The sequence below is a fragment of the Pipistrellus kuhlii genome, unplaced genomic scaffold, assembly GCF_014108245.1.
Source record: "Pipistrellus kuhlii isolate mPipKuh1 unplaced genomic scaffold, mPipKuh1.p scaffold_m20_p_2, whole genome shotgun sequence".
Classification (NCBI taxonomy): Eukaryota; Metazoa; Chordata; class Mammalia; order Chiroptera; family Vespertilionidae; genus Pipistrellus; species Pipistrellus kuhlii.
In genome coordinates, this window is record NW_023425515.1 from 144,503,404 (window position 1) to 144,530,069 (window position 26,666).

Consider the following 26,666-nt stretch of genomic DNA (forward strand, 5'->3'; position numbering starts at 1 on the left):
AGTTAATACTCTCATGGAATTAAAATTAATTTAGATAAGGGTACATAAAGAACCTGTCTTTCTGACTTCAAAAAGATAGTGCTCATATTTACATAAACTTCTTTCTAAGATGATAATAATTAATCATCTTTGAGGAATAAATGGGGATAAATAGATTTTAAGTGTTGTCTTTTTCAAGGAAGGCTTTCTGCTAATGGGGAAAGTTAAATATGGAAAGAAATTACTTATGGTAGAAGCCTTTAAAAAATAGTTACTTTTACCTGCATAAAATTATTTCAGTTTGGGTTTAAATTGATGATTGGGAAGGAGGTGTATACTCAATGATAACTTCCTAAAATTCTTTGAGTATTTACTGTGTGCTGCGTAAATTATTGAGTGCTTTATACGTATGGACACATTTAATGTTCTAAAAATAATTTTCTAAAGTAACACTGCTACCATTTCCATTTTCAGAGGAAGATATAAAGTACATCCTAGTTAAGTACCTTTCCCTTGGTTACTAATCTACTTAATGTGAAGATTCAAACTCAGGATATTGGACTTGAGAGGTCAAACTCCTAACTACCATACTCTGCCTTCTCAAGACACAGCAGGAGGATACAGGTGTCAAAAAGAGAGAACAGTTACCTCATCTCATTTCCCTACTTAAAACCCTCCATTGCTGTCATAAAACCATACAATTCCAGGACCTTTGGGCATACAATACTCCAGGTCATCCCTTTGACCTTTAAACAATTTCCTTTTATTGAGTGAAAATACCATCCCTGTAGTTTCATTGTGATGATCCTGCCTTCTTAGCACCTTTCACATGGCAACCATCCACTTCTGACTCCCTACATGTCTTTCCTTCTCCAGGCTGACCTTTCCGGGGTATTTGACTGTACTTCACAGGACACAATTCAGTTAGTAGTTAAAGCAGAACAGTCCCTGATTTGAATCCTGGATCTGTCTTGAACCAGTTGTGAGCTATACCTCAGTTTACTCATCTATGACAAGGGAGGATAACAGTACCTTGCAGATTTGTTTTGAGAATTAAAAAATACAGTGAATCTCACAAAAGTGTTTACTGTGTGCCCTACAGAAATTTATGTGATCAGTAAATGCTTCTAAAGAAAATGATTGATTTCCAGAACTTTTCTTTTTGTCCCCTTTGCTCCAAATAGCCTTATTATCTTTCTTAATCTGGATACTACTTTTCTATTAATGCACATTTTTAAGTGGCCACAGTTTTTATTTTCCATTCAAAGATGCAAGATTCTCAAGTATCCAAAGAAGAGCATATTATAGGGAAATGGCCTATCTTAGTGCGCATGAGCCCACCTTCTCCCTTTCCTATGGACGCATCTGTGAACAATGCAAAACCATCTTGCCAGCAGTCGGCACCATGGGAGATTAGTTTTGTTTTTACTGGTCACTTCAAACCATCCTATTAAGGCTATAAATAAAATAATATCATGGTTCTCATCTGTCTGCATCATTAGAATAGATGAAATTGTAAATCAATATTTAGCATAATTGCTGAGATCTGGCTGGTTTGGATGCAAATAAAAAAGAATGAAGAATGGAATATAAAATCATTTATACGATATCAGTTCAGTCACCCTTCATAAAGTGGCAGACAGCAAAGACTCATGGTCTAATTTTCCTTGGCAGAGTTTTCTTATAACGGGTTGGTAAATAATTGACCCTTGTGTCAATTGCTCTTTTGTATTGGTCTTTCTTCAAGTTTCCACAAAAGGCTTTGTTTTGGGGTGTGTCGTCCCCCCCCCCCCCCCCCCCCCCCCCCGTCTCCATGGAAACTTTTTCTTCTAATGAAACTTCGTAGTAACTGTAAAGGCACTTATGTGACAAAAACAAAACTAACATTGTCAGCATGCTCATCCATACTAAGCATTCTGCATTTAAAAAAGACAAAATATTTAAAGCCTGCTTTTAAGTTTCTTTTGTTATAGACTGTTTTCAGGTATTTCCTGAAGCAGAAGAAAGGATATGATCTTTACACATGGATCTTTTTTAAGGATATGTGTCAAGGAATTGGACTAATACAATATATGTTGTTTCCCATTAATTGATTTATTAATTAATTCACAAATATTGGCTGAGTATTTGCTATGGACATGGCTCCATACTGTACCTTTTGGGAGGGACACGGGAAGGAATCTCATATGAAATTAAAGGGAGTGATTAAACATGGAGGAAATAAATTTTGATGGCAGGTAGTGAGACCAGGACCCTCAGAAAGGGATAGGTGGAGTTCTGTGGGAATTACTGTGGCATTGTTTTTGAGGTCTTTGATCTGAGTTTACTGATGAAACTCAGTTTCCTGAATATAAACTGAAGGTGTTGGCTAGATCTTATGTGGTCATTTCCACATAATTTCTATAACCCAGTAGCTCCAAGAAAATGCATCTCCACACCAGTAAACTTAGACCAGTCATTTCAGGAAGTAGTCACAACATTTTAGGTCATGGTGATCATTGTAAGGGGAAGAAGATGGAAGTCTTCAGCATTATCCATCCGGAAGGGGTGGAATTAGAATCTGGACCTCAAGACTTCTGAATTCAATTCCCATCCTTTTTAAAAAATATATTTTTAATTTATTTTTTACAAAGAGGAAGGGAGAGATATAGAGAGCCAGAAACATAGATGAGAGAGAAACATCCATGAGCTGCCTCCTGCACACTTCCCACTGGGGATGTGCCCACAATCAAAGCATGTGCCTTTGACTGGAATCGAACCTGGGACCTTTCGGTTTGCAGACTGACGCTCTATCCACTGAGCCAAACTGGTTTCGGGTAATTCCCATCTTTTTTATTTCATCAAGTTGACTTTGGGAAAGGCATGGTTGATATAGATTTATTTGCCTTTAATTACGGGAAATTGTACCTCTTAAGAATTAAAATATCTGGTCAAATAGTTTATAAATTTTGTTTCTCATCAATACTAGACAGGCAGTTTTAGTGATAGAAAGCTAAGAAACTAAATTTTTCTTCATTTTTCTGTGCAGTTTCCAGATATTTTATTTGGGGAATTTATTTCAATTTAGATTTTATGAACTTCCTAGCTTAGAATCTTGCTGAGATTCAAAATCTTGGGCTTGTTTGGGTGGCTTGAGTGTGATGAGTTCCTTCTGAGAGCCATAATTCAGCGGGTACTTGCAAATCTTTTCTGATGGACAATGAGAGCAGTCTTTGGGTTGAGGGATGGAGCTCCATTCCTTGTGAACTGCAACATAAAGGCAATCAAGCCACAGCAGCCTGTGATTTGTTTAACTTGCCTTCCCAATACAAGTACCTGTGGCAGAAACATGTCACCTGCCTGCCGTTGCTGGAAGGCTGCCATGGCCGTGGAGGACTGGCGTGAGCCCTTCTTGAACACAGTCACACTCTCTACAAATCACAGATTTAGTGACCGCTGAAATGGCAAAGCACCACTCAATTGGGTTTTTCATCTTTAGTAATAAAACTGGGTTCATTCACCTAAGTCTCACTTGATTCTGTTAAATATAAAACAGTGTAATCATTTTTTTCCAGATTGGTAGGTGAGTTGAAATTTTCCATTTGTGGCGATGTAAAGAGATATCTTGCATAACATTTTTTGATTGAAATGCCACTGGGAAATGTCAGTGTATCTGCAGGAGTCCTTGTGTTCTGTCTGTTAGGGACAGGAAATGGTTGAATGTGTACATAAGCCCCTTTGGTCAAATATTGTATCCAAAAATTAATTTCTGGATTAAAAGTATGTAAAATATACTTTTATACGTTGATTCATGTAATAAATCATCTTATTCTCTCCCCCCTTCCCCCCCAGCTATATCTTGACACATACTTTTTAAATTTTGTCAGTAGTGTGCTGGTAAACTAGCTTCTCAGAAAGAAAAAATAGAGCCCTGACTTGTAACGTTTGCCAGTTTCTAGGGTGTAAATACTCCCATCATGACCAATTTTAACAATGGCTTGCAAAATTCCTGAAAATTTAAACAATTATCTTATAGGAGCCAGTATGAGCCAGTTCCAAAGCACCATTGTTAGTGCTTTGTAAATATACTTTTTGTATGCTTTCTATTGTAATTGTTTTATGCATAAAATCTTTCTCTATAATCTTATTTTCAGGTTCTTAATGGTAGGGACCCTGCCATATTCTTGTATATGCCTTTTTTCTTCCCCAGACATATCTATATACATGCAGTAGTAAGCATGCATGCTAACCTATTTCATCAGTACTAAGGTGATTGTTTTCACACTTTAACATTATTAAAATAATTTGCAGCTTACCATTAATGGCATGCCACAGTGTAACTAGCAAAATGTTCTTTTGCTTAGTGTTTCCTATAATATGTGAATTTAATGAAACATGTTAAGTGCTGAATAAATAGCATTTCACATGAATATAACTACATACTAAGGACTAATGTGTCTTTTTGCATATTAGATAAAGTAAGTTACCTCTGTACTCTTATCCTTGTGAGGAAAAATAAAATGCTCCTAGGCTACCTCTTGTACATTGGTTTTAGGGCTCACATTTGGCACATCGAGATTAGATCAGCAGGTGGGTAGGCTCTAACTTGCTTTGTACATCTTTGTGTGGTTTTAAAACTGTCTCTCTCTGTCTGGGAAGTGTCTTTTTGGAAAGTGGGGGTCACCGGCATGATTGATCACTAGAAAAAGTGTGTGACAGCCAACTAACCATTGCATTGAGTGCCCAGGGTTTCTGCTCCCTCGCATCTGGCATATAAGAAAAATCCATGGTAGATAGAATAATGGTCCCTGAAATATGCCCATGTTGTAATCTTCAGAACAGGTGACTAGGCTACTTTACATAGCAGAGGGATTAGGATTGCAGATGGAAATTAACCTTGCTAATTAGCTGACCTTAAAATAAGATTGTTCTGGGTCAGTCTGGATGGACCTGAGGGAAGTAATCACAGTGGCCTTTCAATGAGGAAAAGGGAAACAGAAGAGCCAAACGCAGAGAGATGACACGTGAGAAAGTCGACCTGCCATTGATGGCATTAGCAATGGAAGGGGGCCAGTAACCAAGGGATCACATAGCCTCTGGAATGTGGGAAAGGAAAGAGAAACAATTCTTCCTTAGAGCCTCCAGAGGGAATGCAGCTTGATTGGCACCTGGGTTTCAGCCCAGTGAGACCCATTTGGACTTTTTGTCCTCCAGAACTATGGGGCAATAACGTTGTGTTTTCAGCAGCTAGGATATAATCCTTTTGTACAGCAGCAATAGAAACTGTACACAAACTTCATTAATCAGCCTAAGTCACAATTTAAGATAAATAAACCTGGTTATGTCCAAAATGATTTTTATATTCTCTCTGAACAAATTTAAGGGAACCTGCAATGTAAAACAGATTGTAGAAATACATACATCTACACTAATAAAAGAGAAATATGTAAATTGACCAACACTGCACAATACCCCACCAGCCAATCAGGAGTGAGTATGCATATTAGCAGGACAAAGATGGTGGCCATGGAGACAGCTAGAATGGGCAGGAGGTTTGGGTTGCCCCTGGCGATGGAAGTAGCCAAGCTTCCCGCCTGCCTGGGCTGACCGCTGAAAGATGGGCCTGTGGGCGGTAGCCATGGAGCAGGCCAGGGCACACAGGAGGCTTGGGTCATTGGGGAGGGGGGGGTTGCTGAAGGAGGCTTGGGTTGCCTGGCCAGCCACTGAAGGAGGGTCCTGTGTGTGGTGGCCATGGAGCTGGCCTGAGTGAGGAAGGCTTGGCTTGCCTGGGCCAGCCACCAAGAGAGGGGCCTGCAAATAGCCCTCAGCCCCTTACCCAGGCTGGACAGGCACCCCAGCAGGGACCCCCACTCTTAAGGGGGTTTGGCCAGCCTGAAAACGGCCCTCAGCCCTTTACCCAGGTTGGCCAGGCCCCCATGGAGTGAGGGTCCCTAATGGGGATGTGGATGACCTGCAAACCACCACAGGCCCCTTGTCCAGGCCACCCTGCCCCCCAATGGACCTTTCACCCTTATCCAGGATACCCTTCAGGGCAAACCAGCTGTCCCCTACCCGTGCACCAAGCCTTTATCTATACTAATAAAAGGGTAATATGCTAATTAGACAGGGAGACCTTCCAGGAGACCTTCCGGACATTCTTCTGGACAAAGCCATGGTGGTAGGGCTGAGGTAGAGGTGGTTAGGGACCAAGAGGGAAGGCAGTTGTGAGTGATCAGGCTGTTGGGGGATGGAGGGTTTGGAGGTGATCAGGCTGGCAGGGGGCAGTTGGGGGTGAGCAGGGCAGCAGACAGAGTGGTTAGGGGCAATCAGGCAGGCAGGCAGGTGACTGGTTAGGAGCCAGCCATCCTGGATTGCAAGCAGGATGTCTGACTGCCAGGTTAGGCCTGATCCCTGTGGGTCCCAGGCCACTAAGTATAATATATTTAAGAGTAAGATGATTTTAAAAAAAATCAGTACATTGATTTTATGTTAATATTATAGCAACTTATAAATGGAAGTTATAAATTTTTTAATCTTTGTTTATAAGAAACTTCATTTAAAGTTTTTCTCTTTACTAGGTAGATTAACATTTCTCCATGAATATTTCATGATTCATATTTTTCCACAATATGAATTTCTTATATATTTTGCATATTAACTCCTCATCAAATATATGGTTTGCAAAGGGACTTTTGGAGGTGATTCTAGTGATGGCTCACGGAGCAAAGAGAGTGGAGAGAAACCTTTCTCTTCCTAGAGAATGCATAAATAACCACTTGCAGGATGTTTTGTGGCAAGTAGAACCATCGAGGTGGAGGCAGGGTAAGTCAGTTGCTCTCATTGCAGATGCAGCAAATGGTGGAGACAGGATTGAACTTGTGGACGAAAGGGGCCTTGTGCTAACCTGACAAGCTCAGGGGAGGCCTGCATGGCGGTCTTGCAAACTCAGAGACCTAAAGTAACCACAAAGGATGGTCTGAAATTAAACTTTAACTAAAAGCAGTTATGGTGGGCAGTTACATCCTAGGCTGGTATTTTCACTGACAGGGCCAACCTTTACCTTAACTGAACCTATCTATTTTTTTTGCATCTATAATAACATACATTTGAAATGTCTGGGTAACTTGCAACTTCCCTTTCTTTTTAGGGCACAACCTACAGTGCCTGGGCTCCAGGACATATACCACAGATTCCTCCATTGTTATGTTATGTTATTGATATGTTCCTGCATTCACCTAAGTATGTGTGTATCATTACACTTTTTAACCAGTCCCAGGGGTTTCCCTGCTTTGCTTTCTCTGACCTCTCTAGTCTATCACCATTGGATTTCATGTAACTCACCTAAGTTCCTTTCCTTTTATTGCAATGTATAAATGCAAATGCAACCTGCCACTCTCCTGAGCATTATCTCAATTCATTGAGGTTCTGCTTCCCAGCATAGGCCCACAGTTTGGCTCAAATAAACTCACAAAAATTCTTTACAGGTTTTAATGCTTTTTTATGTTAACAAACTGGAGCTGGAGTCTGAACACTGCAGGCCTTGCCTTTCACAAGGGTATATAGTGTGGGGCCAGGCAGTGCTGGGAGAACAGCTGCAGAATTCCTCTATCAGTGTGCCCACAACACCTTACCTTAGGTTTTCCTAGGACCGATTTAACATTAGGCAATAATCTTGTTGTGGAGCTTTTTCATTTTAGAAAGATAGAAGATATGGACTTAAAAGAAAACAAGTAAGAGTTTGTGTGGGAAAGTGGTTTGTGATATGCAGAGTGGGATGGGGACTGGTATTGGGACACTCACACTCTCAGTAACCATCTATGAATGAATTGGCCTATAACACAGGAAGAAATCAAGTGCACACATACTCTCTCTGTCTGCACATGCATACCTCCCTAGTGGACTGGGGTTTTTATTGAAGAATCTGTGCTGTCTCGCAGTCCTGTGCCTCATCCCAAGCCATGAAAATGGTACTCAAAAACGTTTGATGAGTAATATTGCAGTGCCTCCCCTAGTCGCTGGGGCTTTTATGGGATAGATGCTCTCTGTGCGGGCAGATGGAGGGTCTGATAGGAATCTTGACTTCATTACTTCAGAGCCCCATTTAGACATTCAACATGGTGGGGGGCAGGGTTTTCAGGACTGAGCATTGATAGGCTGCAGCTGGGAAGGCAGCACCCCCAGTGACTCAGCACCAACTCTAACCCTCAGGCACCACAGCGGGTGGGTGTGCATTTGTTTCTGGGAGGACTATTCTCTAGGCATTGAGCCAGAAAGTGGGTCATTCTCCATCCAGCAAACGAGGGTGGAAGTGGGGGGTGGGGGGTTTGGGGATAATGGTGAGGGGGGTAGGGGAGTAAGGGGTGGAGGTGAGAGGGAGGGGGTGAGTAAACAATCTTGTCCATCCTATTGACCAGTTATACTGGTCTGGCCAGTCCGCTGTGGGACTTGGTGTGAATAGCATGGCCTTTGAGTAACCACACAGCCCTTGATCCTAGGGAGGGGAGCAAGAGAGGATCGCAGGACTGAGGCAGGGTGACCAAGAAGTCCAGCTTTGACAATAGATTCGAAAGTGACTTAGAGAGGAAATGGAGAGCCCTAGGAGCAGCACAATCACCAAGCCCAGGGAGAGGTGACTTCAGGGGTCCACTGAGGGCAAGAAAGAAAAAAGAGTAGAGGGTGGGAGGAATGTCAGAAACGGTGGCAGTAAATGGAGAGGACAAAGGCAGAAGCAGCTCTAAGTTTGTGACTGGGCCAGGGAAGCTCTTGACACTGAATAAAAGCAAGGGAAGCTTCAAGCCTGGACCCGGACACACGAAGCAGAGCAACTGGAAAGGGTGAGGCAAACCAGGTACTGTGAAGTACTACCATCGCCTGTGAAGGAGGTTTGAGGGTCAGGACAAGCATGACATTTACATGGACATGGTGGAAATGTTTGTGTGGACTACTGTCCTACTCTGTCTCGGCTGCTATAACAGTATGCCATAGACTGGGTGGCCTAACCAACCTGTTTCTCACAGTTCTAGCAGCTGGCAAATTTAAGGTTAAGGTGCCAAAAGACTCGGTGTCTGGTGAGGACCCACCAACTGGTTCATAGATAGCCTTTTTCTTGATGGCCATTTCTCATGGTGGAAGGAACAAGGGGGCTCTATAGGGTCTCGTTGAAAAGGGCAATAATCCCAGTCACAAGGCTCTCTGATCTCAAGACCTAATCATATCCCAAAGGCCCCACCTCCTAATACCACCACACTATGGTTAGAATTTTGACATATAAATTTGGGGGTGGGGGAGCGAGGACAAACAGTCTGTAACAACCGTTTTACTAAATCTGAATATAACTCACTCTTCTTATTAAACAATTCATTCATTTAAAGTTACAGTTAAAAATAATTCAGGCATTGCCCTGCCAGCATGGCTTAGTGATTGAGCATCGACGTATGAACCAGGAGGTCATGGTTTGATTCCCAGTCAGGGCATAAGCCTGGGTTGCAAGCTCGATCCCTAGTAGGAGATATGCAGGAATCAGCCAATTGATGATTCTCTCTCATCGTTGATGTTTCTATCTCTCTCTCCTTCCCTTTCTCTCTGAAATCAATAGAAATATTAAAAAAAAAAATAATAATTCAGGCATTGTATGATAAAGGAATGATGCATAGGTAGATCTAGTTAAGTTATTCCTCGAATCCTGTGATGATAGTCATGGAAAGAGTTGCTTTGCAAATGATATCCCAACCTGAACCCTTAATCGTTCCTAAACAGGGAAAGGTATGAAAGCAGGTGTGTGTCAAGCGTTCAGTTGAACTGGATCCATTTGACCTGTAAGAGTAGAGGGGCACTATGCATACATATTTATTTAGTAAGAGCCTGAGAGAGCAGAATTGAAATGAGGTGGGTGGCAAAGCTGGCTAAGCACTTTTATTAGCACCTAACTCTTTTAAAAAGTTACAAAGGGAGGTTTAAAAGAAGAGCATATTTTCTCAGTCAGTAGGGAAATTCAAGTGCAGGTTATCCCATCTTTTCGGCACTACTTTATTTAATCAGGGTTTTAGCACTCACAGCTATTCCAGAACCATCTATTAAAAGAAACACACACACACACATACACACACACACACCCACACACCCACACACCCACACCTGGAGCTGAGAAAGCAGACAAAAGGCTGTACGTGATATCAGCCTAATGATTTATCTGAAGAATCTGTGACCTGTGGAATCGTGATTGTTAGGACTGAGAGACACCTGCTCACCTTTCTGAAATGAGCTGCTGAAGAGATATTCTGAGACTTGGAAAGGGTAAGGGCTACGATGCTGACCTTTTGGAGACAGGAAACCTTTGATGAACTATAGGAGACCAAGACAGTTCATTTAAAAGATGGTTTCAAAGCCTTATCGGCGCTCGTTTTGTATATGCTTTACCGAAGCCCCTGGGTTGTCTTTTTACATAAACCCAGCGAAATAATGGCTTCCACACCTGTTCCTATGTCTGCAACCCTCACGTGGCACCTTGGCTTCTGGGCTTTGTAACTGTCTTTCGGTCTCCTTTGTGCACAAAATTAAAATCTCCTCACCATTTGGCAGCATGGGACTTTCCCCAGATGAGCACTAAAGAGATAGGAAAGGTCACAGCACCATCTCCATGTAATTAAGGCAGGGCAAACAGCTAAATAAAAGGGTTGCTAATGACATCTCCTCAACTCTCTATATGAGTCCCTGTTCCGGTATTGGAATAACTTAAGGATCAGCTGCTTGGAAAATGTACAAATTCTTAATCTCTCTTACAGGTAATAGGATATATATATATATATATATATATATATATATATATATATAATTTAAAGACAGCTTTAGGTTTGGCTGTATTTAGGCTTGTGTTCTCCCTTTCTCTGCCTATCTCTGTCTGTCTTGGTATACACACACACACACACACACACACACACATCTACTCATTTTCATATATGTATGTATATATAGATGCATATATCTGCATACATGTGTATATACCTCTGTGTGTGTGTGTGTGTGTATGTGTGTATATATATATATATATATGTGTGTGTGTGTGTGTGTGTGTGTGTGTGTGTGTGTGCTTTTGTTAGGTAGTAATATTTAATAAAATATAGGTTAAAATTTAGGAAAAAAAAATAGCTTCAAACTTTTCCTTACAGTCTTAAGTTGACCATCTACTGAAGTAGAGCATGGAATCAAGGAGCCAGTTTGTCCTCTTTTAACTCTTAACATGTAAGACTCTAAAATTAAAAAATGATCAATAATTTTTTGGCAGGTTCTGGAATTAATGAAATTGTCTGGAAATATATGAAGCAATTAAGTTTAAACTGCTGAGCTTAAACTTAGATAGAAATTTATAGTAGTAAGAATAAGTCCCACACAAAATTTTGCCTTCATTTATTGAGCACATCATTATTAAGTACACAGTAAATAACACCCACAGGAATAACCAAGAATAACACACCCTCCTGGCCTTGAAACCTAGCAGAAGAGACTAAGAAATAAACAATAACTTACTGTGTGATGGGTAATGCAACTCAGGGGTCTAGGGGAGTGGAGAGGAAGGTAGGGTAGCACACCCTGTGTGTGTCAGGAACCGTTCCTGGGAGAACAGATGCTTGTGCATCACAGGTGATGGCCACTAGCCAACAGGTGAGGGGAAGCCCTTTGTAGGGGCGGGACTGTGCACTGGGTCCAGAAGACAGGAGAGGACATGTTGAGGAAGTGCAGGTAAGTGTGAGTTAGGGTTTAGGGTATAACAGGAGAATGAAGCATCCTCTGAAGGACCCTGTCTTCTCCACTAGGCTTCCTCCTTGAGGACATCCCTGACAACTGGAGTTGGTGCTCTGTGTCCCTGTGACTTTTTAACATATTTCTGTTGTTGGAGTGTTTATACCAATCTAATTGTTCATGTCTGATTTTCATACTTGTCTTTAGGATAAACATCAGGACTCTCTCCCAGTTCTTGTCATAAAACCTAGAAAACAGTAGGTGCTCAATAGTACCAGTTTATTAAGTGCACACGTGGATGGCTGGCTGGCTGAGTGAGAATATGCACAGTTTGGGAATGAGAAAGTCAAGAAGTGCCTTGGTTATCAAGCAGCATTTCGTAAAAGATTAATGGTTTCATTTTTTTCTGTTTCAGATTACTTGCAGCATATAATAGCCTTACCGACAAACACCTGGTGGGATATTTTAACAATACAAGGATAAGGCGGCATCTCTTAAGATCAGGGCTGGTAAGATTTGGTTTCCGCTCTTCCTGCCCTTTTGTTTCATTAAGTTCAACAATTCTCTCCCTTTCCTGTTTTTCTCTTTGAACTAATTAGGGACATCTCCCCTGACCCCCATTTCAGAAGAATTGCTTCCTTTGCAAAGCTCTGATTTAACTTGTTGAGGTTGTTTTTCAAAAGATAGGAAAGGAGGTCACAAAGACTGCTAAGAGAACTTATAAATTACTGAGGAAAACCCCTGAGTTTTCCACAGCATATTTCACTTCTTTGTCTATTCATTCATTTATTTAACACACTTATGGACTACAGTCTATGGGCCAAGAACTGTTAAGGATTAAGGGTAGAGAGGACTTGACTGTCTTTGGAAAAAAGTGCATTGTTTTCAATCTTCACAGAATCTTTAAAAACAGTTTCATTTTTCTAAGGTGGTTTATTGACACATTAATATATTTTGCTAGCTCCAAAACTATCATTTCCAAAACAAACAAACAAAAAAATCCTATTTCTCTAAATGTACTGTAAAGCCATTAAAAAGTGCTATAGGTTTCCATGGAAAGAAGTGGGTGTGGGTATAGAAAGGATAACTAAAGAGTTTTGCAGTTTACCTTCTTAAAACACAGTGGTTTTCCTTAACTATTGTTGCTATGCTATTGAAAGCATATGCATTGCGGTTCTAATTGTTTGTGTGCTTAGCACTCTGGCTGGGAGGTCCCAGAGAGCTTGCTTTGTGCCTCCTGTGGCTTTGTTATCAGACAGATCTGGCTGGAAGTTGGCTGTCATTTACAAGACATAGACTTTAGCAAATCACTTAACCCTGTCAGTTCCAGCTTTCTCAATTATTAAATAAAGATGATGATACTCAGTCCTCAGGATTGTTGTGTAATAAATGGTTGTAACTATTGTGGTTACTATTAACATTACTTCTTTGGATAACAATATGTGAGCTTTATGTGTAAACAGGAAGGACTTGGTATTTACTTATCGAGACATCATTAACAAGCACTTATGTGCATGACAGCTCAAGTAAGGTACAGCTCTTTCTCCAGAGTAGTCTTTCAAATATAGTCCCTGACTCAGCAACCACCTGGGAACTTGTTAGAAAATGCAAATTTTAGAGCCCCACCCCAGACCAATTGAGTCAAAAGTTAATGGAGTGAGGCCAATCAATTAGTTTTTTAAAATTAAATTTATTGGGGGTGACATTGGTTAATAAAGTTATGTAGGTTTCAAGTGTACAATTCTATAATCCATCATGTGAATTGTGTGTTCACTACCCAAAGTCAAGTTTCCTATCGCCATTTATTTATCCTTTTCTATCTGCCCTCACCCCACTTTCCTTCTGGTAACCACCATACTGTTGTCTGTGTCTATGAGTGTTTGTTTGCTTTTCTTGTTTGTTCATTTGTTGCTTTCAGTTTTATATCCTTCATAGGAGTGAAATCATATGGTTCGTGACTTTTTCCATCTGACTATTTCTTTTTTTTCCCTAAATATATTTTATTGATTTTGTACAGAGAGGAAGGGAGAGAGATAGAGAGTTAGAAACATCGATGAGAGAGAGTCATCAATCAGCTGCCTCTTGTACACCCCCCCACTGGGGATATGCCCGCAACCAAGGTACATGCCCTTGACCTGAATCGAACCCGGGACCCTTCAGTCCCCAAGCCGACGCTCTATCCATTGAGCCAAACTGGTCCCGGCTGACTATTTCACTTAGCATAACATTCTCAAGATCCATCCAGGTTGTCACAAGTGGCAATATTTCATATTTTCTTATGACTGAGTAGTATTCCATTGTATATATGTACCATATCTTCTCTATACCAATTATCTATTGAAGGACACTTTGGTTGTTTCCATGTCTTAGGCATGATAAATAATGCTGCAATGAACATAGGAGTGCATGTATCTTTGTGAACACATGTTTTCAAATGTTTTAGGCAAATACCCAGAAGAGGGATTGTTGATATGATAACACCAGTCTTAATTTTTGAGGAACTTCCATACTCTTTTTCCACTGTGGGTGTACCAAATTAAAATGGCCACATTACCCAAAGCAATATACAGATCAAATGTAATCCCCATCAAAATTTCTAATCTGTTTTTTCAATTGTCTTCTATGTAATCTGAGACAGGTTCAAGTTTAAGAGCATTTTCCCTGTAGGAACTTCCAGTCTAGTTGGAGAGATAAGACAATTCCAGGGGGAAAGATAACAAGAACACATGTTAACTGCAGGGGAAGAGGCGGTGCAGCACGTTCTCAACCTATTTTTCCAATGGGAGCACATGACATGATATCCTGTGGACAGCACATTTCAAAGACTGTGACTGTATTCCCAAGTGTACTTTCTATAGCCACACACCTTTCTTTCATTGGAAAATGCATTCATAAAAAAAGATTATCAGTAGTCAGTCACTTGTAACACAACTTAATCACAGCACTCCAATATGTTATAACAACATTGCTAAAAAACAAACAAACAAACAAACAAACAAAAAACCCTACAGTTATCAAAATTGAGAAACGTGGGCGCACATTAGACCTGAAAAGAAGAGCAGCCTTAATCAAGTGGAAAGGAAGAAGATAAACAATCCAGAAAAAAAATAACAACCTTTAGAGAACATACAGAAAGATAAAAAAATAATTTAAAAAATGTTGCCATAGGAAGGATTAAAATAAAAGAAAAAACAAGTATAGTTGACCCTTGAATAACACGTAACACAGTTTGAGCTGCAGGGGTCCTCTTACATGTGGATTTTTTCAATAAGTTCCTGTATTGTTTTTGATCTATGGATGCTGAAGGCTGACTATATGCATTCATATACTGCATTTTACATAAAGAACTTGAACATCCCCAGATTTTGGTATTATCAGGGTTTCTGGAACCAATTCCCCTTAGATACTGAAGGACAAATATATTTTTGAGGGTTCAAAAGTTACATGCAGATTTTTGACTATGTGAGGGTGGGGACCCCCAAACCCTGTGTTGCTCAAGGGTCAACTGTAAATAAAAAACAGAAACTCCATACTGTTCTCCACAGTGGTTGCACCAGTCTGCATTCCCACCAGCAGTACACAAGGGTTCCTTTTTCTCTGGGAGTTTCCTCAAAAAACTGAAAATGGAACTCCCATTTGACCCAGTAATCCCACTCCTAGGATTATATCTCAAGAAACTAGAAACACTAATCAGAAAGGATATTTGCACCCCTATGTTCATAGCAGCATAATCTACAATAGCTAGGATTTGGAAACAGCCTAGGTGCCCGTCAGCAGATGATTAGATAAAAAAACTATGCTATATCTGCACAATGGAATACTATGCTGCCATAAAAAAGAAGGAATTCTCATCATTTGCAGCAATCTGGATGGAATTGGAGAACATCTTGCTGAGTGAAATAAGCCAGTCAATGAAAGAGAAACACCACATGACCTCACTCATTTATGGATAATAAAGAACATTATAAACTGATGAACCAAAAGATAGATATAGAGACAGTAAACAAACAAGCAGTCTGTCAAATTACAGCAGGGAGGGTAAGGAGATCTGGGGGAGATAAGAGCTCAACCAAAGGACTTGTATACATGCATATAAGTACAACCAATGGACACAAAACTCTGGGGAGGGAGGGTATGTATGGGAGGGGGGTAATGGTAAAATATGAACACAGATAATAATTTAATAAAAAAAATAGAAAAAAAAACACAAAATAGGGGTTTAGAGAGACAGGAGAAGGAAAACATTAGTACAATTTTGGCATGTAGAGCTTATCTAATCGCTCACATTTTCAAAATTATGCTGATTAGTAATTTCTCCACTGACACCTCATTTTATTGTCTGAAAACAAAAAGTTTGTGCAGATTAAAACAAGTTTCTTTACCTTTAAAACAAAAAAAAAAACAAAAAAAAAAAACAACACAGAAACTACCTCCAAAAACCGGTTTGACTCAGTGAATAGAGCATTGGCCTGTGGACTGAAGGATCCCAGGTTCGATTCTAGTCAAGGTCATGTACCTTGGTTGCAGGCACATCCCAGTAGGGGGTGTGCAAGAGGCAGCTGATCGATGTTTCTCTCTCATCGATGTTTCTAACTCTATATCCCTCTCTCTTCCTCTCTGTGAAAAATCAATAAAATATATTTTTTTAAAAAAACAAAACAAACAAAAAACACAAACTACCATTTCTGGGACTTGCAATGGTGCCAATAGATACCAATCTGGAATAACTTTATATCTGCAGTACTCCATACTCTAAAAAAAAAAAAAAAAAAAAAATCCGAATCACAACAAATTCTATTACATTCTGGGCTGGAGAGTGGAAGACGAAAAAGCAGAGTGAAGACAAAGTAATGAAGCCAATTATTTTAAAAACAAAGTGATGAGAGCCTCTGTAGTTTACCTGTTCTGCCTTTCAAAGCAAATTTCCTATGAGATCATCAGTCCTGTGATCACCGCTCCTATTCATTGTATCATGGTAGCACCCTGCCACTTCCTCCCCAATGTGTGCAAAAAAAAAAAAAAAAAAAAAGAAATGAAAAGAACACCTGGGTTCCATCAAGGGAAAATTGCTACTCTAATGAAAACCTTGCTTTAAACAACAAGTGCACCATCTGTGTGTGTTTTCATGGTGACGGGTATATAGGACTGCCTTTCTCTTTTTTTTGCCTTATGAAATATTTATTAAACGTGAAAGTTTATCAACCACAATAGTGTACTCCTTTAGGCTTAGGAAACACTGCCTCTCTATCTCTCCCTGTTTGGTGACTAACAGTACATTTTCTGCTTTGTAGTTCTATGTGTGTCTTATTTATTCATGACAGATCACAAGAAATGGAAGAATACTGTCTGAAAAAGAATACAGACTAAATATCATGAAGAGGGATCACCAAAAATATATCCGGGAGTGCTTAGCCCAGGCTATTTTTCATAAGGTCCTTGATATGGAGGTACAAGTATTTACGCTTTTCTTTATAACTGATATTTTCTAATATGATAATTAATAATACTTCTGTATCCCGAGGCAGAGACATTCTTCTTGTATTTCATTAAAAACGAATGGAATAAGGTGACCTGAGAAATGCTCTATATCTCTCTAGGGGGCAAGGAGCCAACAGACTAAAGTAAGCTCTTCTCCATCTCAGTTGGAGAAAAATATGGACGCTATTATATACTTTGTGATATTTAATTTAACAAATGTAGATTTCTAATCCATAATGGCTACTCTAAAACAAAACCACCCTCACCATCTGTACCTCAATTTCCACTCGCTAAAAAAAAAGTGACATCTGTTTAAATATCAGTAATTCCACTGCCATGAATTATTTCAGATTTGTTATTTTTTTAAGGCTCCGAAGCTCAGCCGTATGCTAAATTTCAAGGAATAGGCATTGAAACATCTGCTCTCCCTCCTACTTTAGGCCACATTGGTCAGCATGGACTTACAATCAACAACATTTCTTTTTAATCTGACATGGCATTTTTAGTAGGATATCTAGCTAACTTGATAAATTATTTTAGCCTTGCACCATGAAATTTGTAGTTTCAAGCATCAATACCATTTTAATCTCTGTGAAAAAGCATGTCACTTCTTGGCTTGAACATAGAGCAATAAATCAGAAAACTTGGCTCATAAAACCATTGACCTGTGGGCGCAGTAAACATTCATGAACAACTGTAGAATCATCAGTAAACCACTACTAAGTTTAGTGCCACTGAAAATTATGCTACCATTATATTGAGCAAGTGTTGTGTTTAGTTAAGATGTATGTGATCTGTTAATTTAGGAATCCATTTTGTGTTTATATCATGTGCATTAATTATGTAGAATCACTGTTTATGGTCCCTAAATCCACTTGCTTATGAAAGTATTAGTTGCAATTCTATAACTAATGTTAAAAAAATAAAGTGTAAAATCAACCTATACCTAGTTTCAAATTTAATCAGTAGGCACAAAGTTCTATATTAGTCTTGATCCTGGAGGTTTTCCAAACTTTCATATAACTGGCACATTATAACTGGCAAATATGCTATTATTTAAGCATCTTTGTGTATTCTTAAAGTTTGGAAAAAATATCTGAAATAAATGGTAAAAATGTAATATCATATATAATAAAGAGGTAGTACTCAAATTAACCCTCACACCCTCACAAGATGGCTGTCTATGACCAGGCCAGCCAGGGGTTAGTGAGGGACAACCAAACAACTCGACAAGCAGGCTGCGTGGAGCAACCAGGATGGTGGTGGTGGTTGGGGGGAGGCAGTTGGGGGCAACCAGGCCAGAAAGAGGGGCAGTAGGAGGTGACCATCTGGTGGGCAGTTAGGGGCGACCAGGCTGGTGGGGGTGGTGCAGCTGGGAGTGACCAGGCCAGCAGCAGGGACAGTTGGAGGCGATTAGGCTTGTAAGGGGGGGGGGGGCAGTGAGGGGCAACCAGGCTGGCAGGGGAGGCAGTTAGGGGCAACCAGGCATGCAGGTGAACAATTAGGAGCCAGTGGTCCAGGATTGTTAGAGGGATGTCCGACTGCCAGTTTAGAGATTGGGCCTAAACCGGCAGATGGACATTCCCCAAGGGGTCCCAAATTGGAGAAGGTGCAGATTGGACCTCCTCCGCCCACCCCCTCCCCCAATACATGGATTTTGTGCACTAGGCCTCTAGTCCTATCTAATAAAAAAGTAATATACAAATTGACCATCACTCCAACACACAAGATGGCTGCCCCTATGTGGACACAAGATGGCTGCTACAAGATGGCCAGCAGGGGAGGGCAGTTGGGAGGGACCAGGCCTGCAAGGGAGGGCATTTGGGGGCCATCAAGCCTGCAGGGGAGGAAAGTTAAGGTGACCAGGCCTGCAAGGGAGGGCAGTTGTGGGCGATTAGGCCAGCAGGGGAGGGCAGTTGGAAGGGACCAAGCTTGCAAGGGAGGGCATTTGAGGGTAATCAAGCTTGCAGGGGAGGGAAGTTAGGGGCAAATAGTCTGGCAGGGGAGGGCAGTTAGGCATCAATCAGGCTGGCAGGCAGAAGCAGTTAGGGACAATCAGGAAGACAGGCAGGCAAGCAGTTGGGAGCCGGCAGTCCTGGATTGGAGAGCATACAGGCTGGGCTGAAGGACACCCCCCCCTGCACAAATTTCATGCACCAGGCCTCTAGTATAATATATAATTACAAAATATAATATATAAATTTATTAACAAATAGACTATTTCTCTCTAAATTGCCACATTTAGTTTAGGCTGATGCTATTACTAATTAGTTCTGTTAATATTCATGTATTCATTCATGCAACAAACATTAATATGTATCAGGCTCACCTATGTATCATTATGAGGCTATGTGATGTATAGCTGCAAGATATAATTAAAAAACAAAACAAAACACACAACACACTGTAGAAAGTGATAAAATTCCAGAAGAAAGGAATGGGCAGACTGAGCTCAGGAAAGTAGGGATTGGTGGCTTCCCTCTGTGAGAATCAGAGGAAGCTGCACAGAGATCCTGCTATTTGAACTGGACCTTGAAAACAATGAGCCCTCACATGAAACCATGAAAAAGGCATTTCAGGGAGTGAGGTTACAGAGATATGACAGGACATTGCGGATGGGAAGGAAAGCTCACTGAGGCCAGACTGCACAGTGGGTTGGTTGAACGGATGGAAGGAAGAGACACTCTCCAATAAGCTGGGGCCCAGTTTCTGGAGAGCCTTCAATTCCAGTTCTTTTAAATTTTTGCTTTGAAGAGATCAATACTACTAACAACCAAAACAAAAGCCTAGGTTTGGAGTATAGGTGATGAGGCGATGAAACATTTTTTAGCAGAAGACTGAAACAAATGAGCAGAGCTGTTTTAGAAAGATGATGTTGCTAAAAATGTGGGAGATGGATTAATGAGCTGGAAAAGATTGGAGGTGGGAGGTCAATTAGGAAGCTGTTGCCAAAGGGTGTGAGCTAACAGCAGGAGCTGAAACACTGGGGAGATGCAGCTGTCTGCAGAGACAGGGAAGAGGGAGGAAGACAGACACTGGCTGAGTGAGGAGGGGTGAAGAAGGAGTCCAGAGAAATAATGAGGTTTCTAGCTTGGCAGGGGGTGGGGGTGTGTGCATTGCAGGAGATCAAGAACAACAACAACACAGGCTGGAAACGAACCTTCCAGTGGTGAAAAACATGCCTGCGAGCCAGGAGAGTCTCACAAGTGTCAGAATGGTTATGTAAGATGGGTACTGGGACACGAGAAATTCAGTTTTGACCCAGAGGACAAAGACAGTGGTGGCCCTGATAAAAGCAGGTCCAGGGGTGGTGGTGATGAGGGGTTGTGGGAGTGGGAGACTTTGGTGATTGGGAATAAATGGAAGATGGAAAGTGGTTGACATAGAATCTAATCAAGTTTGGTGAGAAGTGGGAGAGAGAACAGAAGGGGAGATTGAAAAGGGAAGTGTGATGCTGAGGTAGGGAATGACTGAGTCTGCACAGTCTCAGGGCAGCCGGAGGGGCTCAAGAACAGGAAAAACACTTCACAGTGCTCTCAGATGTGTATGAATAATTTCAACTCAAATTATACACAGATTACATGACTAACATATTATAGAAAAATTGGAAAACATAAGAAAGTATGAAAAAGGAAAATAACCACATTAACACCTCCTCTGAGACAATTGCTTCTCTTTTAGTCTCTATTCATATTTATACATTAATAAAAGCATGATATTTTTGAGAAGACCATGGTTTTGTGGAAAATAAAAACCAATAACAAAATAAAACAAAAACCCAACAACAACTAAAAATTCAACCACTGTGTGATTTGAGGAAAAATTCATGGTCCTCAGCCTTCTTTTATAAAATAAGACTGCTTAGCAATTAGAGTTGTTCAGGAAGAGATGATGTACAAAAAATGCCCCCTCCCCCCCAAGCATGGGGACAGGCAAATAATATGAACTTGATAAATTAAATTGCAATTCTGTGCAATTCTGTATCTTCCTTTCTTTGTGTATGACATATATTTTCCATTTTTTAAAAACAAAATATTTGTAACTTAATTTTAATGATTCTATTCTATTCTATGGATATGCCAAAAACTTAACCATTCTCTTTATTTTTTTATTTAATTTTCATTTTTTAAATATATTTTATTGATTTTTCACAGAGAGGAAGGGAGAGAGATAGAGAGCTAGAAACGTCGATGAAAGAGAAACATCGACCAGCTGCCTCTTGCACACCCCCTACCGGGGATGTTCCCGCAACCAAGGTACATGACCTTGACTAGAATCGAACCTGGGACCTTCAGTCCGTAGACGACGCTCTACCACTGAGCCAAACTGGTTTCGGCTTAACTATTCTCTTTAAAGTTAATAGTGCTTTTGAATTTTTGCTTTGAAGAGATCAATACTACTAACAACCAAAACAAAAGCCTTTTCATATATATATATATATATGAATATATATATATATTCAAATATATTTTTATTGATTTCAGAGAGGAAGGGAAAGGGAGAGGAAGATAGAATCATCAAGGATGAGAAAGAATTATTGATCTGTTGCCTCCTGAACAACCCACAATGCGGATCCAGCCTGCAATCTGGGCATGTGCCCTGACAGGAAATTAAACCTCAACCTCCTAGTTCATAGGTCGGTGCTCAACCATTGAGCCATGCTGGCCAGGCAACAAAAACCTTTTATACAGTATCTTTGGGCCATTTAGATAGTATTATATGTACATTAAAAAAAATCCAGATTTCCTCCTACGTTTTAAAAGTGAAATTTATTGGTAAAAGGAAGGGACACTTTTACCTATCTGAGGTATATTATATTGGCTTTCTGAGATATATGATATTGGCTTTCTAAAGAGTTGTACCAATATATATTCCCACTTGTACACTAAAGCAGGTGATTCTTCTCCATCTCAATGACAGGAGGGGTAATTGAGACTCAGTTAGCTGGTAGGCTTATTTTCCTTTAAAAAAAATTGTTGCTGTAATTGATATGAATCTCCACTCCATTTTTCCTGTATGCTTAGCGTTACCATCAGCTTGAAATTAAAAAGAAACTGGAGACCTTAGCCAGAAAGGAGCGAATTCAGAGATTTAAGGTAAGAAGTCACATAACTCTCTTTCATCTCATAATATTATTTTACGATTTTGGAAGCCAATGATGCTATTATTCAAGTTTCTTGGGGCACTTTGGGATAACTTATAGCTGAGGTCAAATGATGGTTTCTCCAAGCCTAAATATTGGCCACCATTATTACAAAAGATCATGACAAAATAGGAGCTGCCCGTGCAAAATGTTTTATGAAGCACAAAGAAAATTTGAGAACTTTCAAAGAAAAACTTGAAAACATTATTTTCAGACCTGGAATTAAGTTTTTGTATTTTCTTGGCTGACATGTGATAGAGGCCTAAGGATTTTTTTGTTGTTGTTGGTTTGTTGTTGGTTTTTTGTCTTAAGAAGGTAAAAATAAATGGAAATGTTTTTGATGTATTGAATACAGGGCATTCTAAGAATTATTCAATGGCACATTTTTATGCAAATGTGACCCTAGAGAATACCTGGTAGGAAAAATCTACCTTAGAAAACAAGAGCATAAGATTTAGATATTTTGTATAAAGTATTTCAAAATTTCCTGTTTGTTTTCTATTCTTGTATTTTATATTCTTCTTTGAAGTAAACTTAGGAAATATATAAATTTGAACCAAGAGACCAGATATTCAATTAGGCATGTTTGAAAGGTTTCAATGTAGGTTAGCAGTTTTACTCAATTTCTTGAGCCATTCAAACTTACATGTTGTTCTTCATTTTCTGTGTTGTATTACAAATGTGAGGCCTAAGACATTTCACAAACTGATGAATATTTGTAAAGCCTCTGTAGAGTGACTTGCTATCTAAGATAGTAATGTTTCCCTCTTGCCTGATAGACTCAAACCTTTCTATTTTATCATGGCCAAAAGATAATCTTGTTACAAAACTGTTGTTAAATAACAGAAGACAGGTCAGTTTTTCAAGATCAGAAGCGTTAGGGTGTAGAGATTTGTGATTAATTCAACTTTGCCAAATCTGTCCTATATCAAGGACTGAGTTATAGATTCTATAATTTACTGCTGACCTGTTGATGGAGAGAAATGGTCACTGGAAATAAAGAGTGACTGGTGCTGCCTGAAGAGGTGTGTGATCCACTCTCACCCAGTGAGCCTACAGCATTGGAAGATTTGTGATAGACACTCCCGTTCCTCCTTGTATGCTTTTCACTTGTAACAATTTTCACTTTACAGCTGCACTTAGTGAAAGACCTACTAGTATGTTTTGGCTTCTTTTATGTAACATGGAAACAATGTTTTCTTAGCGTATTATGTAATAATTTGAAATATAGATTTTTTTTTAAATTGATTTTAGAGAAGAAGGGGGAGAGAGAGGTAGAAACATCAATGATGAGAGAACCATTGATTGGCTGCCTCCTGCACGCCCCACACTGGGGATCAAGTCCACTCAACCCAGACATGTACCCTGACTGGGAATCAAACCATGAGCTCCTAGTTCATAGGTTGATGCCCAATCATTGAGCCATGCCCATCAAGCTATTTAATAATTTTTTTAATGTAGAAAATTAATACTTTCTAGTATTCTCTACTGATCAGAGTAGTGAGGAGCATTATACTTCTTATAGTGATCTGTTTAAAGCAGATTAATGTATGTGTTTGCTAAAACTGAGAATACACTGCTCTTGTAGCTATTTCTTTGAATAAAGCAGACTCGGTTTCCTGCTTATCACTACCATGCCCACCTCCCCAGTACAGCTGTAGAAACCTTTTCTGCTTATCCTGATAGACCTCAGAAGGAACATTTTGAAAGTAATGACAATGGACTTCTTTAGTCATATAGTATTTTTTACCTGTTAGGCACTAACCTAACCTAGTTTTCTAATTATACATTGATCTGTTAAATTACTTTCTTATTCTAGGGAGAGCCCACAAGATGGTCTATAGAAAAAAACATGCCAGTGCTCTCTCCCCACCCACCAGTGGGCCCAAAGACTAACCGTGGTTATAGTGTTCTGGTTGATGAAGGACATTCCAGTCCAATAACAGTGGTGAGTTATATTAAACTCTCTGTCATGCACCATCCCAACAGAGCCATTTATAATTTCTTACTCTCAGAAAGAATGCTCTCTGGTTAGATGTCTATATAAGCCTGAGACTTCTACTGAATAAAAGCATAGTCTTATATCTATTCAACTCTGTCTCTACTGAATGGCCCACCTCTAATCAACATCACCCCTGTTGAATTCATTTTGCCTGTTACTGCTAGGTCAATTTGCTTTAGGAAGAGATTACTTATGTTATTTACATGCCCAAATACCTTCACTTACTTTGTGTCACCTATAGAAAACCACAGGCTCTTTCACTTGACATTTAAGACCCTGAACCATATGACCTCAATTTAGCTATCCCCACAATTACCCTTTAGCGTCCTGCAATGCAGCAAATTGAACTACTAGTTGTTCCATACTTGTACTATATTTTCTGACCTCTGCATTTTGTTCTTGCTGTTCCTTTGACTCTCACCTTACTGTAGCGCTTATTTATGCACACAAATTCAATGGTACTCTGTATCATTTGGGGCCAGTACTTATATTTGTATTTCATTTATCAAAAGTATGTGCACATACTCTAAGATAAAAATAATTAAATGTGCAGGAATTTTATTTAAAGAAATTGCACACTGACCTTTTCTTCTAGTTTGATTCATTTATACAGTAGAGGTGGTATTTGCTTGGAGGAAGGTAAGGTAGCTTGAAACAATATAGATACAGGAAAAGATTTGCAAAACATTTGCTGGGGCTTGATGGTTTAAGCTGTAAATGAATTGCTTGATTACGTCTTTATTCTTGCTTTGTGTAGCCTAATGTATTTCCTTGTTAGCATGAACAATTTTTTTTTTTAGATTGCACAATGTTTATGGAGACATTGCCATGCTTTCACAGATTGCTAAAACAGGTTCATTGTTCATCACATATAGTGTTAAGCTCTGACATTTTTCAGAAGGTAAATATGTTTTGACATTTCCGGGTGAACAGCTCAAGTTATGAAAAGCAACCGCCTTCCCTTTGTTGCTACCATATTTCCAAGCTTCATTTAAATGCATACATACACAAATAATTCTCTTATTAGGTGGCAAACTCACTAGACTCTCAAAAGCTTAAACTGGGTGAAACAAAAGAAACAATCAAGTGCTGTTTTCTATCTTCCCACCTGTTTCCGAGTGGAAAAACCCTTGAAAGGCTTTCTTTTCAATTTTCCAGCTGAACACCCTCAATAAGTAGTTTATGATACATCCAGGAGATCTTAATGTGGCAGGAATGAGAAAGTAATTTAAAAATTACAGGAAACACTGACACCAGCACTTCAGAAGCCTTTCTATCTGGTAAGCCACAATTCTTCACTTGGTCACCCCCTGTGGCGAGTCTGCACTGTAAGGGATACCTATTGTCATCTTGGCATTGTAGTTTCCATTCCACAGAAATTCAAGTCCTCTTTGTTTTCCCAACCTGGATACATATCCTTTAAATCTGACTCCTGACCTGACCTCCAAGTGCCATTGAGACAAAGAAAAAAAAAATCCTTTGGGGATACTGCCATCGATTTTTCGCTTTTAACTTTCTTGAGCGAATAAGGAAAGCATCCAGTGAATAGTTATTGCATTTGGTCACTAATTGCACCTAAACTTTCAAAATAACATATAAGCGTTTAGCTGTATTGCTCCCATTAAAACTCTGGAAAGTCATTCAACTAATTCTGCACAGGCTTGGAAAATGCACCCCCTGAGATCTTCCACTAAGAATTAGAAATGCTCAGCTAAGCTGAATAATCACCAGGTAGTCAATTTCGATTCACATTCTGGTACAGATTTGAAAATGGTAAGCTACAGTGTCATGTTTATTCCAAGAAAATATATTATGAACAATTTAAAATATAGCCAATTTAACGTGGCTTTTGATGTGAACTACAACAGTTTGTAGCTCACAGCTGTTGGTTGAATGGTGCAGATTTGTTTTTAGAGATAAATGAAATCAGTTAAACATTTGATTGCCACACTCATCTAACTGAGTGATATCTGTATGCAAATGCAGAGAAGTAAAATTTAGAGCACAACAGCCCATTGATCATGTCCTAGTTTATAGGAACCTTCTTTTTTGAATTCCTACATTCGATTTTCAATGCTCTTGTGTTCAGTTGGATTATATGACAGGAGTCTTAAGGCATATGGGTTTCACGGAGTTCAAAGGAATTCTTTTGGTGATCTGATTCCCTTGTTCAGAAATCTCTAGCTTGTTTTGTTTTGTTTTGTTTTTGTTGTTGTTTTTTGTTTTTTGTTTTTTGTAGGTGGGTATTACGACCTGGCACTTTTGGACTCAAATAGGCTTATGTTCTGTTTCCTAAAATCCAATTCTTGTCAGTTCATTGGGTTTTGTGTCTTGGTCAGGATATAGGCT

The 26,666-nt window shown here is 39.6% G+C and overlaps 1 protein-coding gene across 2 annotated transcripts in view; it reads left to right on the plus strand.

The window, feature by feature from the left end:
- The window catches only part of ERICH3 (glutamate rich 3), a 105,304-nt gene that overhangs the window by 11,508 nt on the left and 67,130 nt on the right, over positions 1 to 26,666 (plus strand). For both annotated transcript variants that reach the window (XM_045584465.1, XM_045584464.1), the window contains exons 2-5: positions 12,110 to 12,203; positions 17,016 to 17,141; positions 22,197 to 22,268; positions 24,135 to 24,263. In XM_045584465.1, the coding sequence (XP_045440421.1) occupies positions 12,110 to 12,203; positions 17,016 to 17,141; positions 22,197 to 22,268; positions 24,135 to 24,263 (421 nt within the window). The remainder of the gene's footprint in view (positions 1 to 12,109; positions 12,204 to 17,015; positions 17,142 to 22,196; positions 22,269 to 24,134; positions 24,264 to 26,666) is intronic.